Source organism: Homarus americanus, unplaced genomic scaffold (genome assembly GCF_018991925.1).
Source record: "Homarus americanus isolate GMGI-L3 unplaced genomic scaffold, GMGI_Hamer_2.0 scaffold833, whole genome shotgun sequence".
Taxonomy (NCBI): domain Eukaryota; kingdom Metazoa; phylum Arthropoda; class Malacostraca; order Decapoda; family Nephropidae; genus Homarus; species Homarus americanus.
The window spans coordinates 55,001-80,951 of record NW_024738481.1 but is presented as its reverse complement, the minus strand read 5'-3'; the positions used below and the strand labels follow the sequence as shown (position 1 = coordinate 80,951).

General features: G+C 43.7%; 1 protein-coding gene across 1 annotated transcript; it reads right to left on the bottom strand.

The window, feature by feature from the left end:
* Positions 1–1,442: 1,442 nt before the first annotated feature.
* LOC121874049 lies at positions 1,443–18,736 on the bottom strand. The gene is made up of 8 exons (XM_042377916.1): positions 18,663–18,736; positions 8,866–9,718; positions 7,680–7,764; positions 6,789–6,920; positions 6,011–6,186; positions 5,373–5,544; positions 4,871–5,082; positions 1,443–4,300 (listed from the first exon to the last, which is right to left on the bottom strand). The coding sequence occupies exons 2-8, from the start codon at positions 9,106–9,108 to the stop codon at positions 2,594–2,596; spliced, it is 2,727 nt and encodes a 908-aa protein (XP_042233850.1). The 5' UTR covers positions 9,109–9,718; positions 18,663–18,736; the 3' UTR covers positions 1,443–2,593.
* Positions 18,737–25,951: the final 7,215 nt, after the last annotated feature.

Here is a 25,951-nt window from a genome sequence, read left to right as displayed (position 1 = left end):
ACAAAGGTGGATGATCTAGAGAACACAAAGGTGGATGATCTAGAGAACACAGAAATGGAGGATCTAGAGAACACAGGTGGATGTTCTAGAGAACACAGGTGGATGATCTAGAGAACACAGAAGTGGATGATCTAGAAACACAGAAGTGTATAATCTAGAAAATAGAGGTGGATGATCTAGAGAAAACAAAAGTGGATGATCTAGAGAACACAGGTGGATGATCTAGATAACACAGGTGGATGATCTAGAGAACACAGAGGTGGGTGCTCTAGAGAATGCAGGTGCATGATCTAGAGAACACAGGTGGATGATCTAGATAACACAGATGGATGATCTAGATAATATAGAGGTGAATGATCTAGAAAACACAAAAGTGGATGATTTAGAGAACACAGAAGTGGATGATCTAGAGAACATAGAGGTGGATGATCATGAGAAAATAGAGGTGGATGATCTAGAAAACACAGAAGTGGATGATCTAAAAAACACAGAAGTGGATGATCTAGAGAACACAAGTGGATGACAGAAATAAGAGAGATGGATGATTAAGTTAAACACAAGAGACTGTCAACACAAGCTGAATTACTGGGGGTATATATATTAAGTGTTAGTTTTGGTGACATAGTAACTTAAATTTTTATACTATTTATATAACTTGACCTGGTCTAGCGTAACATGACCTATACTGACGATCTAAACTGACATGACCTATACTGACTTGATCTAAACTGACATGACCTAAACTGACTTGATCTAAACCTGAACTAACTTGACCCAAACTGACCTGATCCAAACTGACTTGATCTAATCTAACCTAAACTGACATGACCTATACTGACTTGATCTAAACTGACCTGACCTAAACTGACTTGATCTAAACCTGAACTAACTTGACCCAAACTGACCTGATCCAAACTGAATTGACCTAATCTAACCTAACCTGTTCTAAAGTGACTCGACCTAATCAATCCCTAACCTGACCTGACCTAAACTAACCTAACTTGACCCAAACTGACCTGATCTAAACTGACTTGACCTAATCTAACCTAAAGTGACCAGAAGTAACACTGTTCACACACACTTAACCAACATCAAGTGTAGTATCTCAACCTGTCGTACTTTTGCTCTCAACTGTGAAATCATTCCTAGTTCAAGACATTTTTGGGAAGACATTTCAAGATATGGCTTTCGGCTAGATTGACATTTAATTTCTATTTATTTTTTCTATTTAAAACATTTCCAGGTATTTTTCTTAGTTCAAGACATTTGTGGGTAGACATTTCAATATATATATATTTTTTCTTTCTAGTTCACAACATTATGAAGTCATTTTAAGACATATTATTCCTAGTTTAAATAATCAGTTTAAACATATATCAATATATTTTGTTTCCCTTGGTCTAAAACATCTGTAGGACAAGAGATAAAGACATTCAGGGTAATACATTTGAAGACATTTTATTCCTAGTTCAAGACATTTGTGAGGAAAAAAAACCTATTGTAACACAGCAGAGGTCCTTCAAGTACACAGTCACAATCTGGAAACAGTGAGTCATATTTTTTTTTCTTTTGCAACAGTCAATTGTTCTCCAGTTTGAGATGTTTCCAGAGAGATAATTCTCCTTTAGTCTCAGGATTTCTCACAGTTTGATTTAACGAGAAAATTCCAGCTATTTAGAACAACTTTCATTATTTTATTTTTTTTATTTTCTGAGTCAGGCAGTGACGAGAGTACTTCCAACACTTGGGTCCTTAAACTCATCACTGTAACACTGTAGTTTTTATAAAAGATAATAAATTCATCACAAACATCAGCGAAACACATCCATCATTAGTTCCAATACTCGTCGTTCTTTTCTTCATGTAAATAATACTCTTCTAAAACACTCGGTTCATTGTTGACTCTCTACATTCGTCTTTCAATGTTCCAGAGCTCGAGTCATCCATCATTCGTATCGCCATTATTACACATAGTCGTGGAGATGTAGGAACTGTAGCTGGGCCAGGATTCTACAAATGGATCGTAAGTCCTTTTTTTCCCTTTGCTCTTATCGTAACTGGGGATGAGAGAGCATCATGTTATGGTAGAGTCTCAGTGCAATTGTGTAACTTAAGTGAGCTAATTTGACGCATTCTCACTTCTCCAGTTACAGGGCCAGATTAAACCTACGAATCTTTTGAGAACCCGGGCCCTTGTCTCTCACCGGGCGCCTTAACAGCTTCTCACACAGACAATCGCACCAGATTTAGCTTGGGGAGTAAGAGTCACTCCCACACCAAAGGTTACAAGCCTTTGATCTCCCACTGACCTCTCCGGAAACAGCTGTAAATAAACCTGTCACAGTTAAATCTAATTCTGACATTTTTACAACTTGCAACTGTTTTCAGGTCAAAGGCTCATCCAGCAAAAGTAAATATTAAGTTCATTCCAGAAAAGAGCACCATTGTTGGCAGAAAGCAGGAGGCAGACGTTCGCTTGACAAGGCAGAGGAACGTCAGGTACTGTTCATTGTTCGTACTGGAACTGCTTTTTTTTTCGTTTTTATAGATCAAATTTTCGTCCCTGTAGCAGCAAGCAGCTCAAAGAGTCCAGTTAGCAGAGCGAGTCATAGCCATTGACTTCGTCCCCAGACACCGTACTGCCCAGCTCCTCTTTAGGCACCTCGAAGCCCCTGATCTTCATGTAGTAGCCCCCGGTGGTGTCCTTGGCCAGGGTGGACATCTTGTCGTCCTCCCTGTCCTTCACCACAACACGTATGATGTACACCTCGTTCACCTTGTCCTTCTCCAGCATCTCGTCACCGTACGCTTGGTTCGTCTGGTCCTTGTCTGCCACTTCTTCCCTGTACAGTTCATTCACTTTGCCTTTCTTTAGCGACTCTTCTCTATACAGTTCGTTCACTTTGCCCTTCTTCAACGATTCTTCTCTATACATTTCATTCACTTTGCCTTTCTTTAACGACTCTTCTCTATATAGTTCGTTCACTTTGCCTTTCTGTAGCGACTCTTCTCTATACATTTCGTTCACTTTGCCTTTATGTAGCAACTCTTCTCTATACAGTTCGTTCACTTTGCCCTTCTTCAACGATTCTTCTCTATACATTTCATTCACTTTGCCTTTCTTTAACGACTCTTCTCTATATAGTTCGTTCACTTTGCCTTTCTGTAGCGACTCTTCTCTATACATTTCGTTCACTTTGCCTTTATGTAGCAACTCTTCTCTATACAGTTTGTTCACTTTGCCCTTCTTCAACGATTCTTCTCTATACATTTCATTCACTTTGCCTTTCTTTAACGACTCTTCTCTATACAGTTCATTCACTTTGCCTTTCTTTAAGGACTCTTCTCTATACAGTTCGTACACTTTGCCTTTCTTTAATGACTCTTCTCTAAATCCTTCCTTAAGTTTGTCCATTTTTAGCACCTCATCCCTGTACACGTTGTTCACTTTGTCTCTCTGCAACACGTCGTCAATGCCATTCGTCAGAGAAGTATCCCGCAGCCTACTGTTGTCTGAGGCCTTACCACTTGACTTACAACTACTGGTTTCGCTGGGACTACTACTGCTCTTACGGCGAAGAGCTCTTTTGAAGGGATCGCTTTTCCTTATACTAATGTCGGTAAAACTACTAATGTCTCTAGAAACTTTCCTAAATAGTTTCCCTTTCTTCTTTTCTTCGGTTTGTGTAAGACTAATGTTTGGTAGACTGAGCGGGGCATCGTTGTTAGTCGGGATTTTCTGATTTCTGTAAGCGTAGTCACAGATTTCGGCGTAGTGACTCTCTCCTTCTTCCTCGTTCTCTGGGATGGGGCTGATGTCGTCAATCACGCGGGAGTAGTCCATGTTCTCTATGGATCTGGTCGTCACGAAGCTACTCTCACTCTCTGCCTTTTTCTCAACGTGCTTGGAGCTTTTGCCGTTCTGCAGTACGTACGTGTTTTGCTTGGATATCTTCCTGTGGTCTGCGTTTTTCTTGTTCTCAAGGCTGGGGTCCTTCAGGGGGTAGCCATTGTAGCTGTTACTTTTGTCGTGGTAAGTGAACTTGGTCTTCTCCACGCTGTTCTCTCTGATCCTGAAGTCTCTGAACCTGTGTTCTTTGTTCTTGTCCTTGCTTTTATCTTTGTTGGTCTGGGACGGTCTGCTCTCCCTGGAATGGTCTCGATCTCGCCCTTTCCTCTTGTCGTGGTCAGACAGGAATGACAGACTAAGAGGTCGGACGCTGGACAGTGGTTCCACAAATTTGTCACTCAGTGACCGGGTCAATGACCTTGACCTCTTCTCAGTCACGTGGTGAGTGACCTGCAAGGAAAAACAATTGTGTGAGATTCTTATTTCTATTATAGGACTATCAACTATCTGGTCTAAACGTTTGGAATGAAAATAAAACACAAAAATATCTAACAAATTTCATTCAAAGAAGAAGTCATACACGGCAGAAAAGATTCTATTTAACAGACAAACAACAAAATATGGGAAGCATTACTTACAAGCTTACTCCTCCTCTAATACTACGAGTACAACCAGAAGAAGACTAAAACATACAGAAGACAACCCCACATACCTGAACACAAGAAACTAGAATAATGCACAAACAACTTGCAAGACTTAAAGATGAACCATCACCAGAAACACTAACTACGCTAAAAGACTTACAAAGAGCGGGAAAAATACGTGAGCAAACTGACAGATTTATTAATTGCGGGAAGGACATGAAAGCTTACCAGCGTTAGAGAGGATCTTCAGATACCAGTAAAATGATATACAAGGACAGTGTAACTCACAACAAGTCAAAGGTTTATCAGGAGAGAAGAAGACTTACAGCACCAGAGGAAGACAAGTCATGCACTAGAGGATCCAGTCGACGCCCACCTTGATCTGCCTCCTCCAGGCGTCGGCCTCGTCCTCGCAGTAGGAGACGGTCTTGAGGAAGATGGGCGTCTTGGGGAACACCGGGTCCTTCACCGGCGTCAACACGAAGTTGGACGACACGTCGATCTCAAACAGCGTGGCCTGAGCCTCGTTGGTCATGGTGCAGGCCAGGATGACCGCCTCCTTCTGAGACTGTTCCAGACGTAGCACACCTAAGGGCGGAGAGAGGTATTAGTGAGAGTCGTGTAGGTCAGCATCACCACCTCCTTCTGTGACGACTACAGATATCACATACATGAAGATTAAGGTCATGAAAGACAGGCGGAAGAGTGAAGCTATGAGCTACAGTACAGTCTCATGACAATAATCTACCAGAGGAAACACAGCGCATGACACCCAACTGATGTGGCCTGAGGCTCACGGTGGACAGTAATGCTACAGGGAACACCTACCAGTAAAGCTACAGGGAACACCTACCAGTAAAGCTACAGGGAACACCTACCAGTAAAGCTACAGGGAACACGAGGCATGTAGCCACACACGAGGCGGACAGTGAGGGGTAGTTTGTGGTTCTTCAGGATGTGGGCCATGAGGTACACGTGGTTGGGGTTCTTACTCGTCTTGTGGGCCGTCGTGTAGAACCGACCAGACGCTGAGAACGGCAAGAACACAACCTGGGGGTGAAGAACTCGCTGTTAATACTGTCTTATATACTGTACCTCAGAAAAAAAATTTTATTGACAAAAAGAATGCCTCTCTCCTCTCTGGAAGACCTTAGCCTGGAGCCCAACACAGGTACACATACTAACACGAATCTTATATTTCCCCACAAAGAGCTTCACAAATTAACTTATTGTGATAGTTTCCTAAAGTATCTTAACTTACAACCAACAGGATCAGATATTCTATAACTTTGTTTTACATTATCCACTCAGAGAACTAATACGATCCTTCCAGCAGAACACCATCTTTGTTGTGGACTCATCCCAGGCTCTGATATACCGGAGGAAAAAATAAACGCGTGGAAAATGACATTTTGAGGATTAACTGGAGCAGATAACAAAGGGAGATATGACAAGACTAGGGGAAAATAAAAAAAAATCTGGAAAACATAATAGAAAAACACACACACATACACACCTCGTTCCTGTAGTTGAGACATTGAGCAAATTTGTCACAGTTGAAGACGGACATGGCGTCTCGACCTCTGCCTCCGCTGTTGGTCTTCTTGGCGTTGAGGTCCTCGAAGATCCCCAACAGCTTGAGGACGTGGCCGCTCTGAACCACCGTCTTCTGATAGCTGACGCGGCCTTCGTCTGTTGGGTGATGGAGGGAAGGTTAGCCATTGGGTGTTGTGATTGTGGTTCTCTGGTCACTATTTGAGGTTACTGATGAGGTTACTGACTAAGGTTGTGAATCGTATGTGTTGTGGGTTTTTTTTTCCGAGAATTGGAAATTTCTTATGATTGAGTTGATGTTATTGAGGTTATATCATCGTGGGTTGTGATTTATTATTATTACTATTATTATTTTCTTTTTATAATGGACACAGTACATCCTATCATGCCTTTGTGTATTGAAGTTTATTATGATTACTATTATTTTTTTTTTATTCGTAATAAGCTCAGAACTGGAAGAAGAAAACAAAATAATTAAAAATACCTAGAAACAAAAATAGATATCAGTGTCAGCTTTATTCTTAGTGTACTTCCCCAAGGCACAAGTCAAAGGAACTGTCCATCTAAGCACACAGCCTACGAGTAAGACATGGACATATTTATGGCAGATGTGCATAATGGAAATACAAGTGTGTGTGTGTGTGTGTGTGTGTGTGTGTGTGTGTGTGTGTGTGTGTGTGTGTGTGTGTGTTTCTACAAAGTAGAATGATATCTTTACCAGGGTCACCCTCTCGACCTACCGTCCTCCGTGTTGGTGTAAGCAGGAACGTCGTAGCGCGTGAGGAAGAAAGAGAGTTTGCTAGTAGCGACCTGTTCCACTGTGGTGTAATAGGTGGCGGTGTGGCCCTCGCTAGTGACTATGGCAAACCATCCTGTAAGGGGGGAGAGAACATCAGGGGGTTAAGATAAAGGGGGTTTAAGGGGTGACAATAAATGACTCAAAGGGTGGTATTAAGGGGCTAAAGGGATGATATAAAGGGGCTCAAGAGGTTAATATAAGGGGGTTTAAGGGGTGATAATAAATGACTCAAGGGGTGGTATTAAGGAGCTAAAGGGATGATATAAAGGGGCTCAAGAGGTTAATATAAGGGGGTTTAAGGGGTGATAATTAAGAGGCTCAATGGGTGATAATTAAGGATTCAAGGGCTCTGAGGGGGTGGAATTAAGGGACTCAAGAAGTGATAATTAAGGGGTGAAGGGGTGGAAATAAAGGGCTCAAGGGGTGATAATTAAGGATTCAAGGGGTGATAATTAAAAGGCTCAAGAGGTGACAATTAAGCAGTTCAGGACCATATTATTACAAGTTTTAGGACCACGATTTTAAAAGTTTGATGACATTAATATCAAAAGTTTCAACACCTTGATATTAAAAAGTATTTCACACATTAAACAAAATAACAATCAAGACAACAGTTAAAAAAATGAATAAAATAAACAAGATCAAAACACAAACAATAACTGAAGTAAACAAATAATCAAGGCAACTAAATTAAACAACAAAATCATAACAAGGCGTAAGTAAAGAAAAAATAAAAGATTTGAGTTAAGAAAATAATCTCCCTAAACAATTAATTATAACAAGACAATTAAGAGTAATTAGTGGAGGAGGAGAGGTAGGGCAATTAACTCACCTGTGTAGGACTCTGGGATGACAATGGCAGGACCCACAGGTGTGACGGCACCATCCCTACCTGGCCTCAGCGACACGCCCCTCACCTGTAAGTACATGGGGTCAGAGGTCACCAAGCAGCTTGCCAGATCATGAAATTCAACAGGTTATCACCAGGTCACTGAGGTCAGTAAATTAGGTCAGAGGTCATAGGGTCAGCCACTCAGGTTATGACACTCAGTTTACGAGGTCAAAGGTTATGGAGTTTAGGTCATAAAGGGTCACGCATTAGCCCATCAGGCTAGGGTAGTTTGTACATGAGCCAATCAAGGGTAAGGAAGGTCGTGCTTGAGTCATTTGGGGTCATGGAAGGTCGTACATGACATCATTCAGATGAGGGAAGGTCGTACATGACATCATTTAGGTGAGGTAAGGTCGTAAATGACATCCTTCAGGTGAGGGAAGGTCGTAAATGACATCCTTCAGGTGAGGGAAGGTCGTACATGACATCATTTAGGTGAGGGAAAGTCGTACATGACATCATTCAGGTGAGGGAAGGTCGCATATGGCACCACTCAAGTCAGAGAAGGTCGTACATGACATAATTTAGGTCAGGGAAGGTCATACGCTGGCACTCAGATAAGCCAGCCAGGTAATATGTCAGAGGTGATGAGGCAGGTGAGCAAACAGGTGGGGACTGATATACTGTTTACTCCCAGCAACAGTAATATAATAGTAAGTGTTTATATGGTCAAATATCACCTGTACGGGAGACTAACAGGTTCCGTGTGTATGTCAGTCAGAAGTCATATGTGTATGTCAGGTATGAGTCATGTGTGTGTGTATATGTGTCACTTAAAAGGAATGTAAACATGTGGTTCTAAGTGTGTGTGTGAAAGGGAAAGGGACTAACGCCTCGTGCGAAAAAATACACACACACACACACACACACACACACACCAAGATCACTTAACATGCAAAAACTGAAAATGGTGGATCAGATAAGGTGTTAAAAAGGGAGAAGGATAATTTGGTCGGAGGAAAAAATAGGATGAAGATGGATTTCGTGATAAAGAAAAGGAGGAGAAAAAATGAACAAGGTTCTATTATTAAGAGGGAAGGAAGGGTTTAGGGGCGTCTTTTGTCTTACACGACGGAACAGATTTTATTGTTACTTTTAAGAGGAAAATGTTTTATGGGCAACTTACCTTTGTGGAGTTGTATGTGTTGTAGAGCAGTAGAGGGCGCGAGAGGTCGAGCCCGGGCGGCGCTGTGGGCGTGTGGAGGTGGGCGGCGGTGGGCAGCTTGTATCGCTTGAGGAGGTTCTTAGGCGTGAGGGCCATCCCGACAGGAACCAGATGCGGGGTGAGGCCTGACCCGCGCCCTACCGACGACCCGGACGAGTGGGTGGACATGACAGACTGGTGGGTGTTGTCCCAGTGGATGGACATCTCCGAGTGGCAGGTGTCACAGGGCGTCACTCAGATATGTTGGACACGCGGGCGTCAAACTCACCAGTTGTGGGGAAACATTCCTGGTGGCGGCAGACAACAGGACATTCTTGGTCAAGTGTTGTAGCATATGCTGCTAATTATTCACACCAACTGTTCCTTCTCTATGTAGTAGTGGTCGACCTGTCCCTACCTGCTCGACCTCGCTGGTAGGTCACGGGTGGTGTGGGCGTGGACGGGCGTGCTGCCAAGCTCTTGGTTAGCGGTGACTGGAGGGCCCCGTCTGTCCACCTGGCCTAGGCACGCAACGCTTACTTACTGATTCCTCCCAGTCTCCACTTAACTCACTTTTTATCTTTTATCTATGATCCTTATTAGTTATTTTTCAGTTATTTCCTCTACAAGTTACGTCTCCTTCACTGTAGTTCAATGCAGAAGTAAGACACTAAGGTATCCTGTGGGTGTCAGCAGCAGAAGGCGCGGAAGAGAACGTCACACACATGAGTACCGCTGAGAGTGGCGAGAGAGCCGCAACACACGTCCTCCCCGCTCAGACGTCTGGTCACTACTGAGCCGCGTCTCCACTCCTCACCTGATCTTGGCCTGGAATCTGGAAAATAAGAAGAAATATTGACCAACGCGGCGACACCAGTATTTCCCGTTGCAGCGCGTGGCGGCCTGGCTGCTCCCGGTCATTATGCTGATGCAGCAATAATCTGCCCTCAGCTATGCTGGTCTACTTTTGTTCCCAGAATACTATTAACATTCTCACGGCTTTCTCGTGTACTTTTTAGGCCTTTTCTGAAGGTCCTACTTTTATTTTACTTGGAAATTTGATAATATATTCAGCTGTTTATTATATAATTAAGATACATCATTTTAATATAAGTAGTTTTCACAAATGATACAACCATCAAACCTCCTCCCTGCACACCAATAACTGTACCTCAATAAGCCACTGAAAAGCCACAAATTACACAAATTGACACAAATTTCGGACATGACCTCAGACGACACAGAGGATATCCTGGGCCGTACGTCTGGCAGCAGCAGCGAGAGGTGGTGGTGATGGGCACGCTGCCGGGGGATGCTGGCTGACGTAGTAGTTAGTTAGTACCCACTGACGTCATTTAGTACCAATATTCACCTACTCAGTGATGCAACGAGGCCGCTATCTACCTACCACTCACCGGAACTCCCTCTCTAGACTGAGGGACCTCCCGGCACTCACATACCAGAGGATACATGGAGGAACTACCGTGGCCTTGTGACAGGCTCTGAAGGTCCTACGCTAAGTCATCAGTAGCGCAAAATGATGACGCACTCAGCTGACTCATGCCGGTAGTCATTCACTCTGAGTAGCATTCAGCCATGAGCTATAAGTCTTACCGTGAAAACTTTCGGGTGGAAGTTCCTGGAAGCGGTAAAACATACAGACATATGGCTGGGTGATGGTACTCGTGGCCTTTGTGAAGTTGTCGAGATGAAGTGAGCAATAAATAATTTCCTATTGATCAGTAATGACGCATTACGGACATGAAGATGCAGAGACAGACAATCAGATAGACAGACAAATAGAGAGAGAGAAACAGACAGGGGAGGACAGACAGCCGGAGAAAGAAAAATACAATGAAAAACATAAAAAGAATAATCTATTTACATTACGCGACCATCTTCCAGTTCTTCTCCAACTTCTCCTTCCCTCCTCCTCATTCTTCTTCTTCCTCCTCCACATTCTTCTTCCTTCCAACTTACTCCTCCTCTTCTTCTCCCTCCTCCTCATTCTTCTTCCTTCCAACTTACTCCTCCTCTTCTTCTCCCTCCTCTTCATTCTTCTTCCTTCCAACTTACTCCTCCTCTTCTTCTCCCTCCTCCTCATTCTTCGTCCTTCCTACTTACTCCTCATTCTTCTTCTTCCTCCTCCTCATTCTTCGTCCTTCCTACTTACTCCTCTTCTTCTTCCTCACTCCTCCCCATTCCTCCTCTTCTACTTCCTCTCCTCCCCCTCACCTTCCCTACACCTGAGAGAACCACTTCCTCCACCCACAGGATATCTCCACCTGACGTACCACCATAAAAACCACCATACACCATACTTCCATTAATTTCCTCAAGTGTCACCATCCTAGCGTCTTTGTCGTGGTTTGGCGTCGTCTTTAGGTGTCGTCGTCGTCGTTGTCGTGGTTTGGCGTCGTCTTTAGGTGTCGTCGTTGTCGTGGTTTGGCGTCGTCTTTAGGTGTCGTCGTCGTCGTTGTCGTGGTTTGGCGTCGTGGTTAGGTATCGTCCCCGTCGTTCGGCTCAAGCTTTTACATTAACCATTATAGTGTTAAAGAGACAAGCGTGTGTACCTCCTCTCTCGCACACACACACACAGTCGAGGTGATGTAGGTGAAAATGACAATAATGATCATGTATCGAGGTGCTGGCGGTAATGTCCCTTTCACCTCACTCTCCCTCAGGCCTCCTTCTCTTACTCTTCATTCCCCCTCCTTCTCTATCTCCCCCTTTACCTCCCTCCCCTCTACTCCTTCCCTCCCTCCTTCACATAATAATCTTCCCAAAGTTCTCTCTCCTCTCCCCTCCACTCCCTCCTTCCCTCCCTCCTTCATCCTTCACACCACCTGACAGGGAGGAGGAGAGGAGGGGAGGGAATTGAGAGAGAACTTGTCTTTCGGCGCATGACGGTATGTGTAGAAGACCACTCCACCTCCCCACTCTACCTCCCCACTCCACCTCCACCCCTTCACCCTATCTCCCCAAAGCACCTCCCCACTCTCTCTCCCCACCCTATCCTCCCCAAACCACCTCCCCACTTCCCTAACCTACCTCCCCACTCCCACCTATCCTCTTAAACCCTCCCACCCGCCTCCCACCTCCCCCTTGCCTCCCACCTCCCCACTTCCCTAATCTACCTCCCCACTCTACTTCCTCCCCAATCTGTCTCCAACACTCCATCTCCCAGCAGCTCCGTAAATTTTTCACACACACACACACACACACACACACACACACACACACACACACACACCTCTGTCTACATGTGTATTGTCAGGTAAATATAACAGTGTATGTATTCTATGTATGGTTTATATCAGTACTTAAACTCGTAAGTTCATTATCACTCTAACCTTCTTCTTCTTCTTCTTCTTCTTCTTCTTCTTATTATTATTATTATTATTATTATTATTATTATTATTATTACTATTATTATTATTATTATCATTATTATTATTATTATTATTATTATTATTATTACTATTATTATTATTATTATTATTATTATTATCATTATTATTATTATTATTATTAACTGAGGTGTTACGGACACATCCCAAGAAACAGAGAGAAGACAGTTCAAAAGTGTATTATTTACACAGAGATGGATGGTACAAGGAAGAAGAGAAAAACCAAGAAAGAGATGGAAAGACGAGGAGAAAGGAACGGACATCCAGGAAGCAGCGGTGTGCGTGAATGAGTGGAGAGCCTGGCGTTGAGTGACTCTTGAGAAGGTCGCCCCTGGTCATGTGGTCTTGGTGGTTGAGTGACAGGTGTATGACGCATATATTTGGGTTGTCTTGTTGTGGTTAAGTGAGTACAGTACCGGAGTGGGATATTATCTGTCACAGCTGTAAGACAATGAATGCCAGAGAATGAAGGAAGAATGTGTGTATGGGGTTTTAGTAGAGTGAAATATATTAGGATTACTATTTTTATTATCATGTTATTATTTTTATCATTTAATTAGTTTTATTTTATTATTTAGGATATTACTACTATTATTATTATGTTTTTTATTAAATATTATTTCATCATCATCATCATCATCATCATCATCATCATCATCATCATCATCATCATCATCATCATTATACATCACCATGACGACTACCATAAGGAAGAGTCAGTGTCCTGTGAGCCACCAGCTGATGGAGGTGAGGTAAGGTGCTTTTTGTTCACACCTGGACACACATACCTGCCTGCCTGCCCCCTCAACCACGACCACCACACTAACACGTTCTCTACATCCTTGTCTTGTCACTCTTCTTCTTCTTTTTCTTGTCCCTCTTGTTCTTGTTCTTCTTCTTCTTGCTCTTCTTCTTCTTCTTCTTCTTCTTCTTCTTCTTCTTCTTCTTCTTCTTCTTCTTCTCCTTCTTCTTCTTCTTCTTGTCCCTCTTGTTCTTGTTCTTCTTCTTCTTGCTCTTCTTCTTCTTCTTTTTCTTCTTCTTCTTCTTCTTCTTCTTCTTCTCCCTCTTGTTCTTGTTCTTGTTGTTGTTCTTCTTCTTATTATTATTTTTTTCTTATTTTCTTCTAATTCTCATTTTTCTTTGTTTCTTCTTCTTCTTTACTACATTATTCAATCGTTTCCTATGTGGTCAACCAATCGGCTCTTCCTCTCCCACATAGTTATCGGTCCTGTGTTTCCTCCTCTCTCCATCATTCCCAACTCCCTCATTATCCCTCTCTACTCTCTCCTTCGTGTTTTTCCACATTCCCCTTCTCTAATTATCATTTGTCTGCCTCTTCCCATCTTTTTATTCCCTTCTCTCACCTACATTATCGTCAATTTTCTTTCTCCACCGTTATCAGGCCTATGTTTCTTCTTTTATTCATATTCCTATTTCCACCCTATCTCCACTTCTCCCTCATCTCTCTTCTTCTGCGTCTCTTTCTCCAGTTACCAGATTTATGCTTCTCCGGCCAGTCTGAAGCGAGTAGTCGTCACTGCTTCTTCAAGAGGGTGAGACATGACCCTCAGTCGTTTTGCATGATCTTATGACTTTTTTCATGACCTTACGACTTATTTCATGACCTCACGACTTTTTTCATGATGACTTATTTCATGACCTCACGACTTATTTCATGACCTAACGACTTTTTTCATGACCTTACGACTTTTTTCATGACTTAACTATCCTTTTATGACCTTACGACTTTTTTCATGATCTTACTAATTTTGTCATGAATTTACGACTTTTTTCACGACCTTACGACTTTTTTCATGACCTTACGACTTTCTTTCATGACCTAACGACTTTTTTCATGACCTTACGACTTTCTTCATGACCTGACGACTTTTTTCATGACCTTACGACTTTTTTCATGACCTTACGACTTTTTTTCATTATCTTAAGAATCTTCCAGCATTCAGTTTATTTTCATATTTATTTCCAGTACAAGATCAAAAGAGTATTACAGTCATATATGCCTGTACATGTAACTGTATTTTAAAGGAGATATTCAATAATTAAACAAATGTAAGGGCAGTGGCGCAGGTGTAGAGGGATTGGGGCAAGTGTAGAGGTATTGGGGCAAGTGTAGAGGTTCTGGGGCAAGTGTAGAGGTACTGGGGCAAGTGTAGAGGTATTGGGGCAAGTGTAGAGGTTCTGCGGCAAGTGTAGAGGTATTGGGGCAAGTGTAGAGGTTCTGCGGCAAGTGTAAGTAGTATTGGGGCAGGAGGTAGATGTATTGGGAGCAGATGTAGAGAGGGAGTGGGGCAAGTGTGGGAGGTTCTGGGGCAGAGTGTGTAGGGACAGATTGCTGGGGTAAGTGTAGAGGGATCTGGGGCAGGGTGTAAGTGTTGGGGCAGTGTGGGGTTCTGGGGCAAGTGTGGGGTGCTAGTGTGGGTATTGGGGCAAGTGTGGGGGCATTAGGGGCAAGTGTAGAGGTACTGGGGTAAGTGTAGAGGATCTGGGGCAAGTGTAGAGGTATTGGGGCGAGTGTAGAGGTTCTGGGGCAAGTGTAGAGGTACTGAGGCAAGAGTAGGAGCAGTTGGGCAAGCGTAAGGGCAGTGGCAGACAGTGTTTCCAAGAGAGCCAGCCAAAGGTGGAGTCTGTAATCTGACATTCCTGTGTACACCATCGGTCAGGTCCCGAGAACTCAGAGATTATGTCCAAGGTTGTTTCATCCCATGGTGAGTGTCGCTGCTCATGTCCTCGCTCGCCTGTGTCTTACTGGGGGGGGGGGGGAAGGAGGTGGGGAGGAGGAGGAGGAGGAGCAGGAGCAGGAAGAAGAGGAGGAGGAGTAGGGGGAGGTGGAGGGGGAAATTACTCAACCTCTGGCCTGAATTCTTAACCTAACCTAATCTAACGTAACGTAATGTAACGTAACGTAACCTAACCTAGTCCAACCTAACCTAACCTATTAATAATATGACCTAACCTGACCGAATCTACCACTAATATAACATACCCTGAACTCACTTAACCTCTCTCTCTCTAATATAATTTAACATAGCCTGTCCCTCATATAAGTACATGGTACGTCTAAGTCAATCTTCCCTAATATGACTTAACCTTCCCTGATGATAAGAGAAGTGACTTGCAAAACTCCACACTGACAAGAAAGTCACTCTCGGTGGATACTAAAAAAAACCCCAGATTAAAACTGAAAATACATATATAAGAATAAATACAGTTTTGATATGCGGTGACATCCCCTTCAACTATGTCTACACGAGTGACGCGACGGAAACAAACACACACACACACACACACACACACACACACACACACACACACACAGAGTTCCAACATCGTTTCATTGCATCTTGATCTAAATACCGTTTGGACTCACTGTACTTTATCATGTGACACTAACAAAATACATAAGGAATTCAAGTGTTATCTCTGCCTTATGATGTGATCGCCTTTCACCTCGTGGGAGAAGCTGCATGTTAAGTTATCGTCGACACAACAAGGCCTAAATTTAATGAGTTCCAGGGTGTATGATGAATATTAGACGAGGAAGGGGAGGAGAGTTGGACTATCACCAGATGAGGGGGGGGGGCGGGGTGAGGAGGAGGAGGAGGAAGATGGGGAGGACAAGATGGAAGAGGAGGAAGATGAAGGAAAGGAGGAAGATGGGGAGGACAAGATGGAAGAGGAGGAAGATGAAGGCGAGGAGGAATAGGAGAAAGAGAAGTAGCAAAAGGACAAGATGGAGGAGGAAGAAGAGGAAAAGGAGGAGGAGGAGGAGGAGGAGGAAGAAGAGGAAGAGGAGTGACATGAGGAAGAAGAGGGTGAGGAGGAAGAGGAGCAGAAAGAAGAGCAGGAAAAGGAGTGAATAAAAGGAAAATATATATATATGTGTGTAACTGTGTGTCATCATCAACAGTTATGACCTTGACCTTTGACCCGTAAATAAACATAAACACCAGACTCTCCTTACTCCCGTCACATAAACAAAATAAACAAAACACAATCACAAATTTCTTACACAAACACAAGTTGGATTATTATAAAACTCTTCCTCAATGTATGAAATATTATAGACTTTTCTCAGGTATCATCTTATACTTCATTTTCTCAGAAGTTTAAGATGTAATAAAAAAAAATAAAATAACTTGAATTGAGTAAAAGTAAAAACCAAGAATGAATTGAGTAAAGTTATTTAAGCTGTTGGTTAATCCGGAAATCACACACCTTGAGAGTCAGCTTCATGATGACAGCAGTAAACCAGTTGCAGCCTTCATGTGTGGTTAAAAGAGGTAAGCCACGAGTTAAGCTGACTTTAAGCTGGGGATTTATGATATACCTATAGCTTAAGCCAGCCTAGACCTATAACACAAGTTAATTTTAATCAGATTAGAGTCAGGATTAAACCATTATTTTACTGCATGTTGGAATTAACACGGTAAGCCACCTTCAATGAGACATAAGCCATGGTGAAGCAAAGGGAGAGTCCAAACCAAGACATTTTGTATCTAACCCTTATTCAATTCTTAAGCCGTTCAGACTCAAAAACTGCTTTGAAATTCTAAGACATGGGAGATAGCCTAAGACATGGGTACCCTAAGACATGGGAGATAGCCTAAGACATGGGAGATAGCCTAAGACATGGGTACCCTAAGACATGGGAGAGTCCTTAAGACATAGGAGAAACCCTACAACACGGGAGAGGTCCTAAGACATGAGATAAGTTCTAAGACATGAGATAAGTTCTATGATATGGGAGAGGCTCTAAGACATGGGAGAGGCTCTAAGACATGGGAGAGGCTCTAAGACATGGGATAGGTTCTTGACTCTCGGGTTCTGGGAAGCGTTCAGTCTCTGGTCTGTCCAACGCCACGAAGGTCACACCATGCTGGCTGACGGTAGTGATGGTGCATAGGGGAGAGACGGAGGAGGAGGAGGAACAGGAGAAGGAAAAGGGAGGAGGACTTAGAGAGGACTTATTCTCCCTCAACATTAAATTATATTAAGCAAAATAAACATCAAATCTTTAAGCATTAAAAAAAAAAAAAAATTATCACCCAGGTCATATATCCTCTTTACGTAAACAAGATGTCTTGTACACAACCTAAACATTTTCACTTCTGTATTACGAAAAAATATACTTTTGTGAATTCGTTCTTTATATATAAATTACGAGAGAGTCTTCTATATATCCCAACACACCATTTCGTCCTAAGAATACAAAAAATAAAGGACATTGATACAGTAATTTGTTGTTAAGAAAAACCATTATCACAACCCCATCTCAACCCTTCCGAGGGGCATGCGAGGGTGGTCTCACAGTTACCCAGCACCGACGCGCGACAAGATTCACACGTAACGAGCCTCCGTCCACCTGAGAGAATGTATATACCGGACCACAGGAAACTGGCCTCATGGTTATGGTCGAATATAACGGAAACATCATCCTGGTTATTGACGGAATGTTCCGACTGAGGAAGGAGAGCCAATCGGGTGTTCTACGAGTGAATGTTCCAGCGGACGAGTAAATATTCCAGCGGACGAGTAAATAATCCAGAGGACGAGTAAATAATCCAGAGGACGAGTAAATAATCCAGCGGACGAGTAAATATTCTAGGAGACGAGTAAATATTCTAGCGGACGAGTAAATGTCCCAAGAGATTTAGTGACCCGGAACAAATACAGAATCAATGCACTATATATATAACCATCAGTGGCTGACTAAAACAGCAATATTCTGAGAAGCTGTCTTGTTGTCCACTGAAACACCACAGCGGGGTTCCTTAAGGGTACGAGTAAATGTTCCGTAGGACAAGTTACAGCTCCAAGGAACGACCTAATGCTCCAGGGGTTCACTGACGTGGTTACATATAGTGTGGGCGTGGTTACTTAAAGTGCGGGCGCGGTTATATACAGTGAAGGCGTGGTTATACCGTATATACTCTGGGCGTACTTACATATAGTGTGGGCGTGGTTACATATAGTGTGGACGTGGTTACATATACTTGCATGGGCATGGTTATATATACTTGTAGTATGGGCGTGGCTACATATAGGGTGGGTGTGGTTATATACATGGTGGGCGTGGTTATATATAGGTTGGGCGTGGTTATATACAGGGTGGGCGTGGTTATAAACAGGGTGGGCGTGGCTATATACAGGGTGGGCGTGGTTATATACAGGGTGGGCGTGGTTACATATAGTATGGGCGTAGTTACATATAGTATGGGCGTAGTTACATATAGTAAGGTCGTAGTTACATATAGTATGGGCGTAGTTACATATAGTATGGTCGTAGTTATATAATAATAAGAACATGGTTATGGTAGTGGTTACATATACAGTGCTGTGGATAGTTACCTGTGGCAGGGACACACTGATGACAAAGGCCGTAGTTGCACAATATTTGTCGAGACCAACGATTCCGTAATCTGAAATTAATAAAAACAGATATAAATAATAATAAAAAATAATAATAATTTACCTAATAAAAGAAAAAAATGTAAAACTAGAATTTTCTTAAATATTTTCACGACTACACAAAGAACCCTAGACAAAATAGATATGTTTAAATATGCCCCCCTTACATACAGTACCACCCCCCACATAACCCATGCACCACCCCCGTAAACTCCCTCACCCCCTCCCCCCACACCCACCACCCGTAGCTACACTGTCACCCAGGTCTTGTCTATCTCGTCACATGTCACTAAGATAACCAGGCACATTATACTATCTTTCAACAAGTTTCTGGTAACGTCTTATCACAGCTTTCCTCGTCACACGTTCTTGGGCAAAGTGAGATACCCTGTACCACCAACACCTGAGTCACACCATGCTGGGAAAACTATATATTTTTTCTTTTCGTTTGTGTGATTGTGTTGTATTGGTTGTAATGGTAAAAGATATTGTTTGTTTTTTTAGGTAATTTCTTATGGTCGCAGTAGTGTTAAGTGAACAAGACTAACCACACAAACGGCCATTGGCGGACGTGGAACTGCTCTACGTGGGGGTGGAGAGGAGGGCCGGCAGCGAGCGACCAGTTTTACCCCAAGCCAGGGAATAAATCATGCGTTCCATCGTTCCGCATGACCCTGGACCCAGTGGCAGGGAGAAAGTTAAGGGTGAAACATTCCTTGAAGAGTGACGATCAGTATGTCAATCAGGAAGGGCAGACATAGTTATACCGACGCAGCCCAACTACATTACTGTATACCTACTGCTTGTATACCCACACGGTCTACATACATACACTGTCTTTGTATACGTGCACTCTTTAAGTACACTGCTTATGAACAAACTGAAGCAGTCTGTATCTCCTCTATCTATATATCTATCTATCTACCTATCCTGCAGTAAACACAGGTATGCCCCAGGTAACAAGCAGGTACTAACAGGAGAAGCGTAATGCAGAAATGACCTTGAGATGGAATTAATTAACACTCGCAGGTATTTCCTTTGTTGTCTGACCAGGTGAAGGAGGCTTTTGACACGAGTGCTGACCCTTCCTCTGTGTTTGTTCTATAAATAAAATTCATATTCGTTAACGAAGAATCTTACTAGAGAATTCGTGGTGGAAAAGTAAGAGAAAAATAATAAAAACTGACCAAAAAATTGATCTGCGAAAAAATCTATAAAATGGAGACGATAAGAACGTTAAAAATATTAAAAATTACAAATTTGTGAAATGCAAACAATTTTTAATATGATAATAATAAAAAAATTCTAAATATTAAAAATTACAATAAAAATATATAAAAAATCAATAAATCGGGTAATAATAAAGATGTGTAATATTAAAATAATATAAATGGTAAAAAAAATTTAAATACAAAAGAGTTAAATAATAAATACGAAAAAAACCATATACAAAAAAGTCAATAAAATCGGATGGTAAAACTTTTAACACATCAAACATAAACTAGCATTCCAGTTCTTCCTGTTGGACCCCATCTGCCAGTCCGGGAAATCCCCTCCACGACCCTATCCATCCTACGGCCATGTCCTAGACTTGTCCTAGACGTGTCCTCCGTGCCCTTGACCGTGCCCCTATGGCCCCTACATACGTATACGTTCCGAGAGGCGTGGCTACCAGACCTTAACTCCAAAGGTCTCACATCATCTGATAAGACACTTTGATGCTTCTAGTTAAGTCTCTGCCTCTCTCTCTCCTTCACCCTTTCCAGTATATATCCCTTCATTCTTCCTTTCTCCCTTCCCTTCCCTTCCTCCTTGCTTGTGTTGCTGACCCCACGTAGGTAGCAGTAGCCATCCAGTATTTTGTCCGCCATTGTAACTATGTTGGTACAAGACGTCAACCCACACCACCTAGTCTGTCTCACTGTTGCTAGGTGAGGGTGCCAGTCTCTCTCTCTCTCTCTCTCTCTCTCTCTCTCTCTCTCGTCGTGTGGGTGACAGTGACAGGCCAGGAAGGTTACCTGTAGATAGACTCATTGGATGAATCACCTGCTTAATAATAACACTGACTGTCTCGGACTGATCGGCCTGAGTTGACTGTATGACATTAGCTGACTGTCTCTTGATTGATCTAAGCTAAGTGAGTGGGTCGTTATATAAATGACTGACTGTTTAAGTGGTTATACTGTAGTTTCATTCAGTTCTATTAATTCACTCACTCACTCACTCACTCACTCACTCTTTTATCTATCCCTCTATTGTTCTATTTGTTCTTCTCTTTATATATTCATTAATCTAACACTCTCTATTTGTTGGTCTTTCTGTTTATTCTTCTCTCTCTCTCTCTCTCTCTCTCTCTCTCTCTCTCTCTCTCTCTCTCTCTCTCTCTCTCTCTCTCTCCTTAGTCACAAGAAAAACCGCCACACACACACAACAGGCGAACTTGTTTTGATTTTTTTTAGTGTGTGTGGGGGGGGGGATCCTAAGAATGGATGCCCTCCACACTTCAGAGGATCCGACCCCACGACGCTGCTACCACTCATCCGGAAATACCATGTTTTAAGGAGGGTCAAGATCCTGTAGTCTATAGATCTTCTTTTGTTTATATGGTCTTGTCTTGAGTTTCTATCGTCTATAGGTTATAGAGTATCGATATTCTCTTCCCTGTTTATGCGTTAACATAATGGACATTGTCTTGAGACTGTATGTCTTTAGGCATTATTTGTTTATATATAAAATAGTGAACAGTTTTTGAGTTTGTGTCGTATATTAATCTCTTGTATTTATTTATTCCTAAACAATGAAAGTCTTCGTAAGAGGTTCTGGTGTTTATGATAATAAGCGTCGCAGGCATGACGTCCCTCTTGGTCAATGTGGGGACGACACACACTTGACACCTTGCGGCACACCAGGAGGCGGCGTAACAGGGACCATCTGTAAAGTCAGGTACTAAGTCATAATCAGGCAAACAGGGGGGAGCGAACCACTGACTCTAAGGACAAGATGTGAGCGCTGTATCCACTCAACCTCCCGAGAGTGACCAGGGAGAGAGTGATAAAGGAAGGAGGGAGAGAGGGAGGGAGGTAGTGACCAGGGAGAGAGTGATAAAGGAAGGAGGGAGAGAGGGAGGGAGGTAGTGACCAGGGAGAGAGTGATAAAGGAAGGAGGGAGAGAGGGAGGGAGGTAGTGACCAGGGAGAGAGAGGGAGATAGTGACCAGGGAGGGAGGGAGAGGAGAGGAGAGGACCCAGGGAGGGAAAGAGTGATAAATGAGGGAGAGAGGCAGATAGTGACCAGGGAGAGAGAGGAGATAGTGACCAGGGAGGGAGACCAGAGAGGGACAGTGACCAGGAGAGAGGATAAGGGAGGGAGGGAGGGAGAAAGTGACCAGGAGGGAGGAGAGAGGGAGATAGTGACCAGGAGGGAGGGAGAGAGGGAGATAGTGACCAGGGAGGGAAAGAGTGATAAATGAGGGAGAGAGGAGGAGATAGTGACCAGGAGAGAGAGTGAGATAGTGACTAGGAGGGAGAGGATCGAGGGACAGGACCAGAGAGAGTGATAAGGAGAGAGATAGGAGATAGTGACCAGTGAGATAGAGTAAACTAGGAGAGAGAGGAGATAGTGACCAGGGAGGAGAGGACTAGGAGGGAATGACCAGAGGGAAAGAGAGTGACCAGGGAGGAACCAGAGAGGTAACAGGGAGGGAGGGAGAGAACCAGGGAGGGAGAGAGAGGACCAGGAGGGAGTGGTGTGCAGGGGAGAAAGAGGACCAGGAGGAACCACGGAGGTAACAAGGAGGGAGGGAGAGGGCACAGGAGGGAGAGAGTGATCAGAGGGAGAGAGTGACCAGAGGTAACAAGGAGGGAGGGAGAGGGCACAGGGAGGGAGAGAGTGACCGGGGAGAGAGAGAGAGTGACTGGGGAAGGAGAGAGTGACCAGAGAGGTAACAGGGATGGAGAGAGGTAACAGGGAGGGAGAGAGTGAGCAGAGAGGTAACAGGGATGGAGAGAGGTAACAGGGAGGGAGAGAGTGAGCAGAGGTGAGGAGGGAGAGAGGACTAGGAGGAAGAGGGTGACCGGGGAGGGAGAGAGGGAGCAGGAGGGAGAGAGGACCAGGAGGAAGAGGTGACTGGGGAGGGAGAGAGGACCGGGGAGGGAGAGAGAGTGACCGAGAGAGGTAACAGGGAGGGAGAGAGTGACTAGGGAGGAAGAGGGTGACCGGGGAGAGAGAGAGAGGACTGGGAAGGAGAGAGTGACCAGAGAGGTAACAGGGAGGGAGAGAGGACCAGGAGGAAGAGGGTGACCGGGAGAGAGAGAGGACTGGGGAAGGAGAGAGGACCAGAGGTAACAGGATGGAGAGAGGAGCAGGGAGGGAGAGAGGACCGGGGAGGGAGAGAGTGACCAGGGAGGTAATAGGGAGGGAGGCAGAGGGTACAGGGAGGGAGAGAGTGACCAGGGAGGGAGGACGGGGATACAAGGGTGGTCGTCTTCCTCGTCAAGGTCGCACAGGACACCAGGATTCACATCAGCATCCTACCAGCATCCTTCCCTCCCTGTACCCCCTCCTTCCCTCCCTGCAAGTCTACCTCCTCCACCTCCACCATCATATCCATCGCTTACCTCAGAGAGAGAGAGAGAGAGAGAGAGAGAGAGAGAGAGAGAGAGAGAGAGAGAGAGAAGCGTTGGTCCGTACCTAAGAGCAGGTCTCCAGGGGTTAATAACATTTACCCGTGCTGCCGCGAATACTGACACACACACACACACACACACACACACACACACACACACACACACACACACACACACACACACAGAGCACCATCCCATCTATTGTTAAAATAATAAGCAACTGATTTATGTACTGTACAGCCCTGTAAATGTATTCAACGCATATTATATCATTATGTCTAAATCAAATGTAAGTTCAGAGAGCCAGCCACCGGCTGCAAATCCCTATTAATAAACCGTTTATTACATACATATTACAAAACACACACACAAGCCAAACACAGACACAAACACAAACACACACACACACACACACACACACACACACACACACACACACACACACACACCTGTAGCCCCGAGTCTCTCCGTCCTCCTCCTCCCCCTTCTATACCACCTCTTCTTCTTCTTCCTCTTCTTCTTCTTCTTCTTCTTCTTCCCCTCCTCCTCTTTCTTTTCTACACCTCTTCTTGTTTATCTTCCTCCCTCTTCTTCCTCTCTTCCTCATCCTCCTTCCCTTCTTCCTCCTGCTCTTTTATCTTTCTTCTATCCTTCTCCATACCATCATCTCTCTCTCTTTCTCTCTCTCTCTCCGATTATCTGTCTGTCTGTCTGTCTGTCTGTCCCTGTCTAGCCATCGGTCTGTCTGTCTGTCTCTCTTAGTGCGTCAGATCTAATTCTGTCACAAGATTTATATAATCCAACCAGCAGTTTTAGTGGTGGTGTGGGCGTGCGGGCGTGGCCACTGTTGTCCCTTCCCCACGCCAGCCCACGAGTGTCTGGAGGACTCGGTAATGGGTGGAAGTTAAGGAAATGGGTGGAAGTTAAGGAAATGGGTGGAGGTTAAGGAAATGGGTGGAAGTTAAGGAAATGGGTGGAAGTTAAGGAAATGGGTTCACTTTATATCAACACTTAGCTAGTGGGGGCAGTGAGGGTATCTGATATCCTCACTATACCCAACTAATGGTGAGTGTGTGTGGTGAATTTATGGTGATAATAATGGTGGTAGTAATGTAGTCTAGTGGTGTTAATAATAGCTAATGGTTCACTTTTACTCTTATAAGTGTTGGCAGTTGTGACATTTACCCACATTACTCAACAGGTGGTGGCAGTGATGGGATGTTGTCATGGTGATGGGGTGTTGTCATGGTGATGGGGTGTTGTCATGGTGATGGGGTGTTGTCATGGTGATGGCTTGCGTTAACATATATAGCTGTGGTTCTTGCATTGGGCTGTCGTGACTAAGGGATTTTATGATGAGTTTACAATTTATTGGTGTCAGGTTTTACAACGCAGCGTGAGTCATAGTGGATAATAATATCACCCCGTGAATGTTTGTCTGTAAGTCCAAATATTTCTTATATGTGTGGGACAACAGCACAGGGAGGAGCTCATGATAATAAGAGGCAGGTAATAGCTTATTCAGGTGGGTCTTTACTCACTGCTCACCTGAGATCACCTTAAGATATGATCCCCCTGTATATTACACCTGGAGATTAACCTAAACCTAACCTAACCCAAACCTAACCTAAACCAAACCTAACCTAACCTAACCTAACCAAACCTAACCTAACCCAAACCTAACCTAAACCAAACCTAACCTAACCAAACCTAACCTAAACCAAACCGAACCTAACCTAACCTAACCAAACCAAACCTAACCTAACCCAAACCTAACCTAAACCTAACATAACCTAACCTAATCTAACCTAAAATATTGAGAACAAAAATTTATCCTTATTAAAAAAATTCTAAATAAAATGAAATGAAATGAAAGTGGTTATTACACCATGAGGTACAGTTTCTCTATCTCTCTGTCTCCCTGTCGGTCTCTCTGTCTCTTTGTTTCACTCTGTCTCTCTGTCTGCCTCTCCCTGTCTCTGTCTGTCTCTGCCTTTGTCTGTCTCTCCCTGTCTCTGTCTCTCTTTGTCTCTCTCTGTCTGTCTCTCCCTGTCTCTGTCTCTTTTTGTCTCTCTCTGTCTGTCTCTCCCTGTCTCTGTCTCTCTTTGTCTCTCTCTGTCTGCCTCTCCCTGTCTCTGTCTGTCTCTGCCTTTGTCTGTCTCTCCCTGTCTCTGTCTCTCTTTGTCTCTCTCTGTCTGTCTCTCCTTGTCTCTGTCTCTCTTTGTCTCGTCTCTCACCGTCTCTCTGTCTCTCTCCTTGGCTCCCCCTCATCACCTCCTCTGAGTCACACGTCTCTCAACACTTACCCTTCATTCCCCTCGTCCTTCAACCTCATCCTTCACCCTCATCCTTCACCCTCATCCTTCACCCTCATCCTTCCCTCATCATTCCTCATCCTTCACCCCATCATTCACCCTCATCCTTCCTCATCTTCTTCTCATCCTTCACCCCATCCTTCACCTTTCAATCACTTTCTCATGGATATGTTTTCATTCCTCTCTCTCTCTCTAACCATTCTCTATCCAGGGGTAAATAAGACCCACAAGACCTATAGCTAACTGGGTGATATTATCAAATGCTATTATAGGCTGATCTGGGTGAACAG

Bases quoted from the DNA above. Each gene is read 5' to 3' on its own strand.
- LOC121874049 (XM_042377916.1), bottom strand. From the start codon at position 9,108: ATGTCCATCCACTGGGACAACACCCACCAGTCTGTCATGTCCACCCAC. The intron at 6,921-7,679 runs GTGAGTTAATTG...CCCCCCTTACAG, and splicing joins CATCCCAGAGTCCTACACAG to GATGGTTTGCCATAGTCACT. The intron at 6,187-6,788 runs GTAGGTCGAGAG...ATCACCCAACAG, and splicing joins TTACACCAACACGGAGGACG to ACGAAGGCCGCGTCAGCTAT.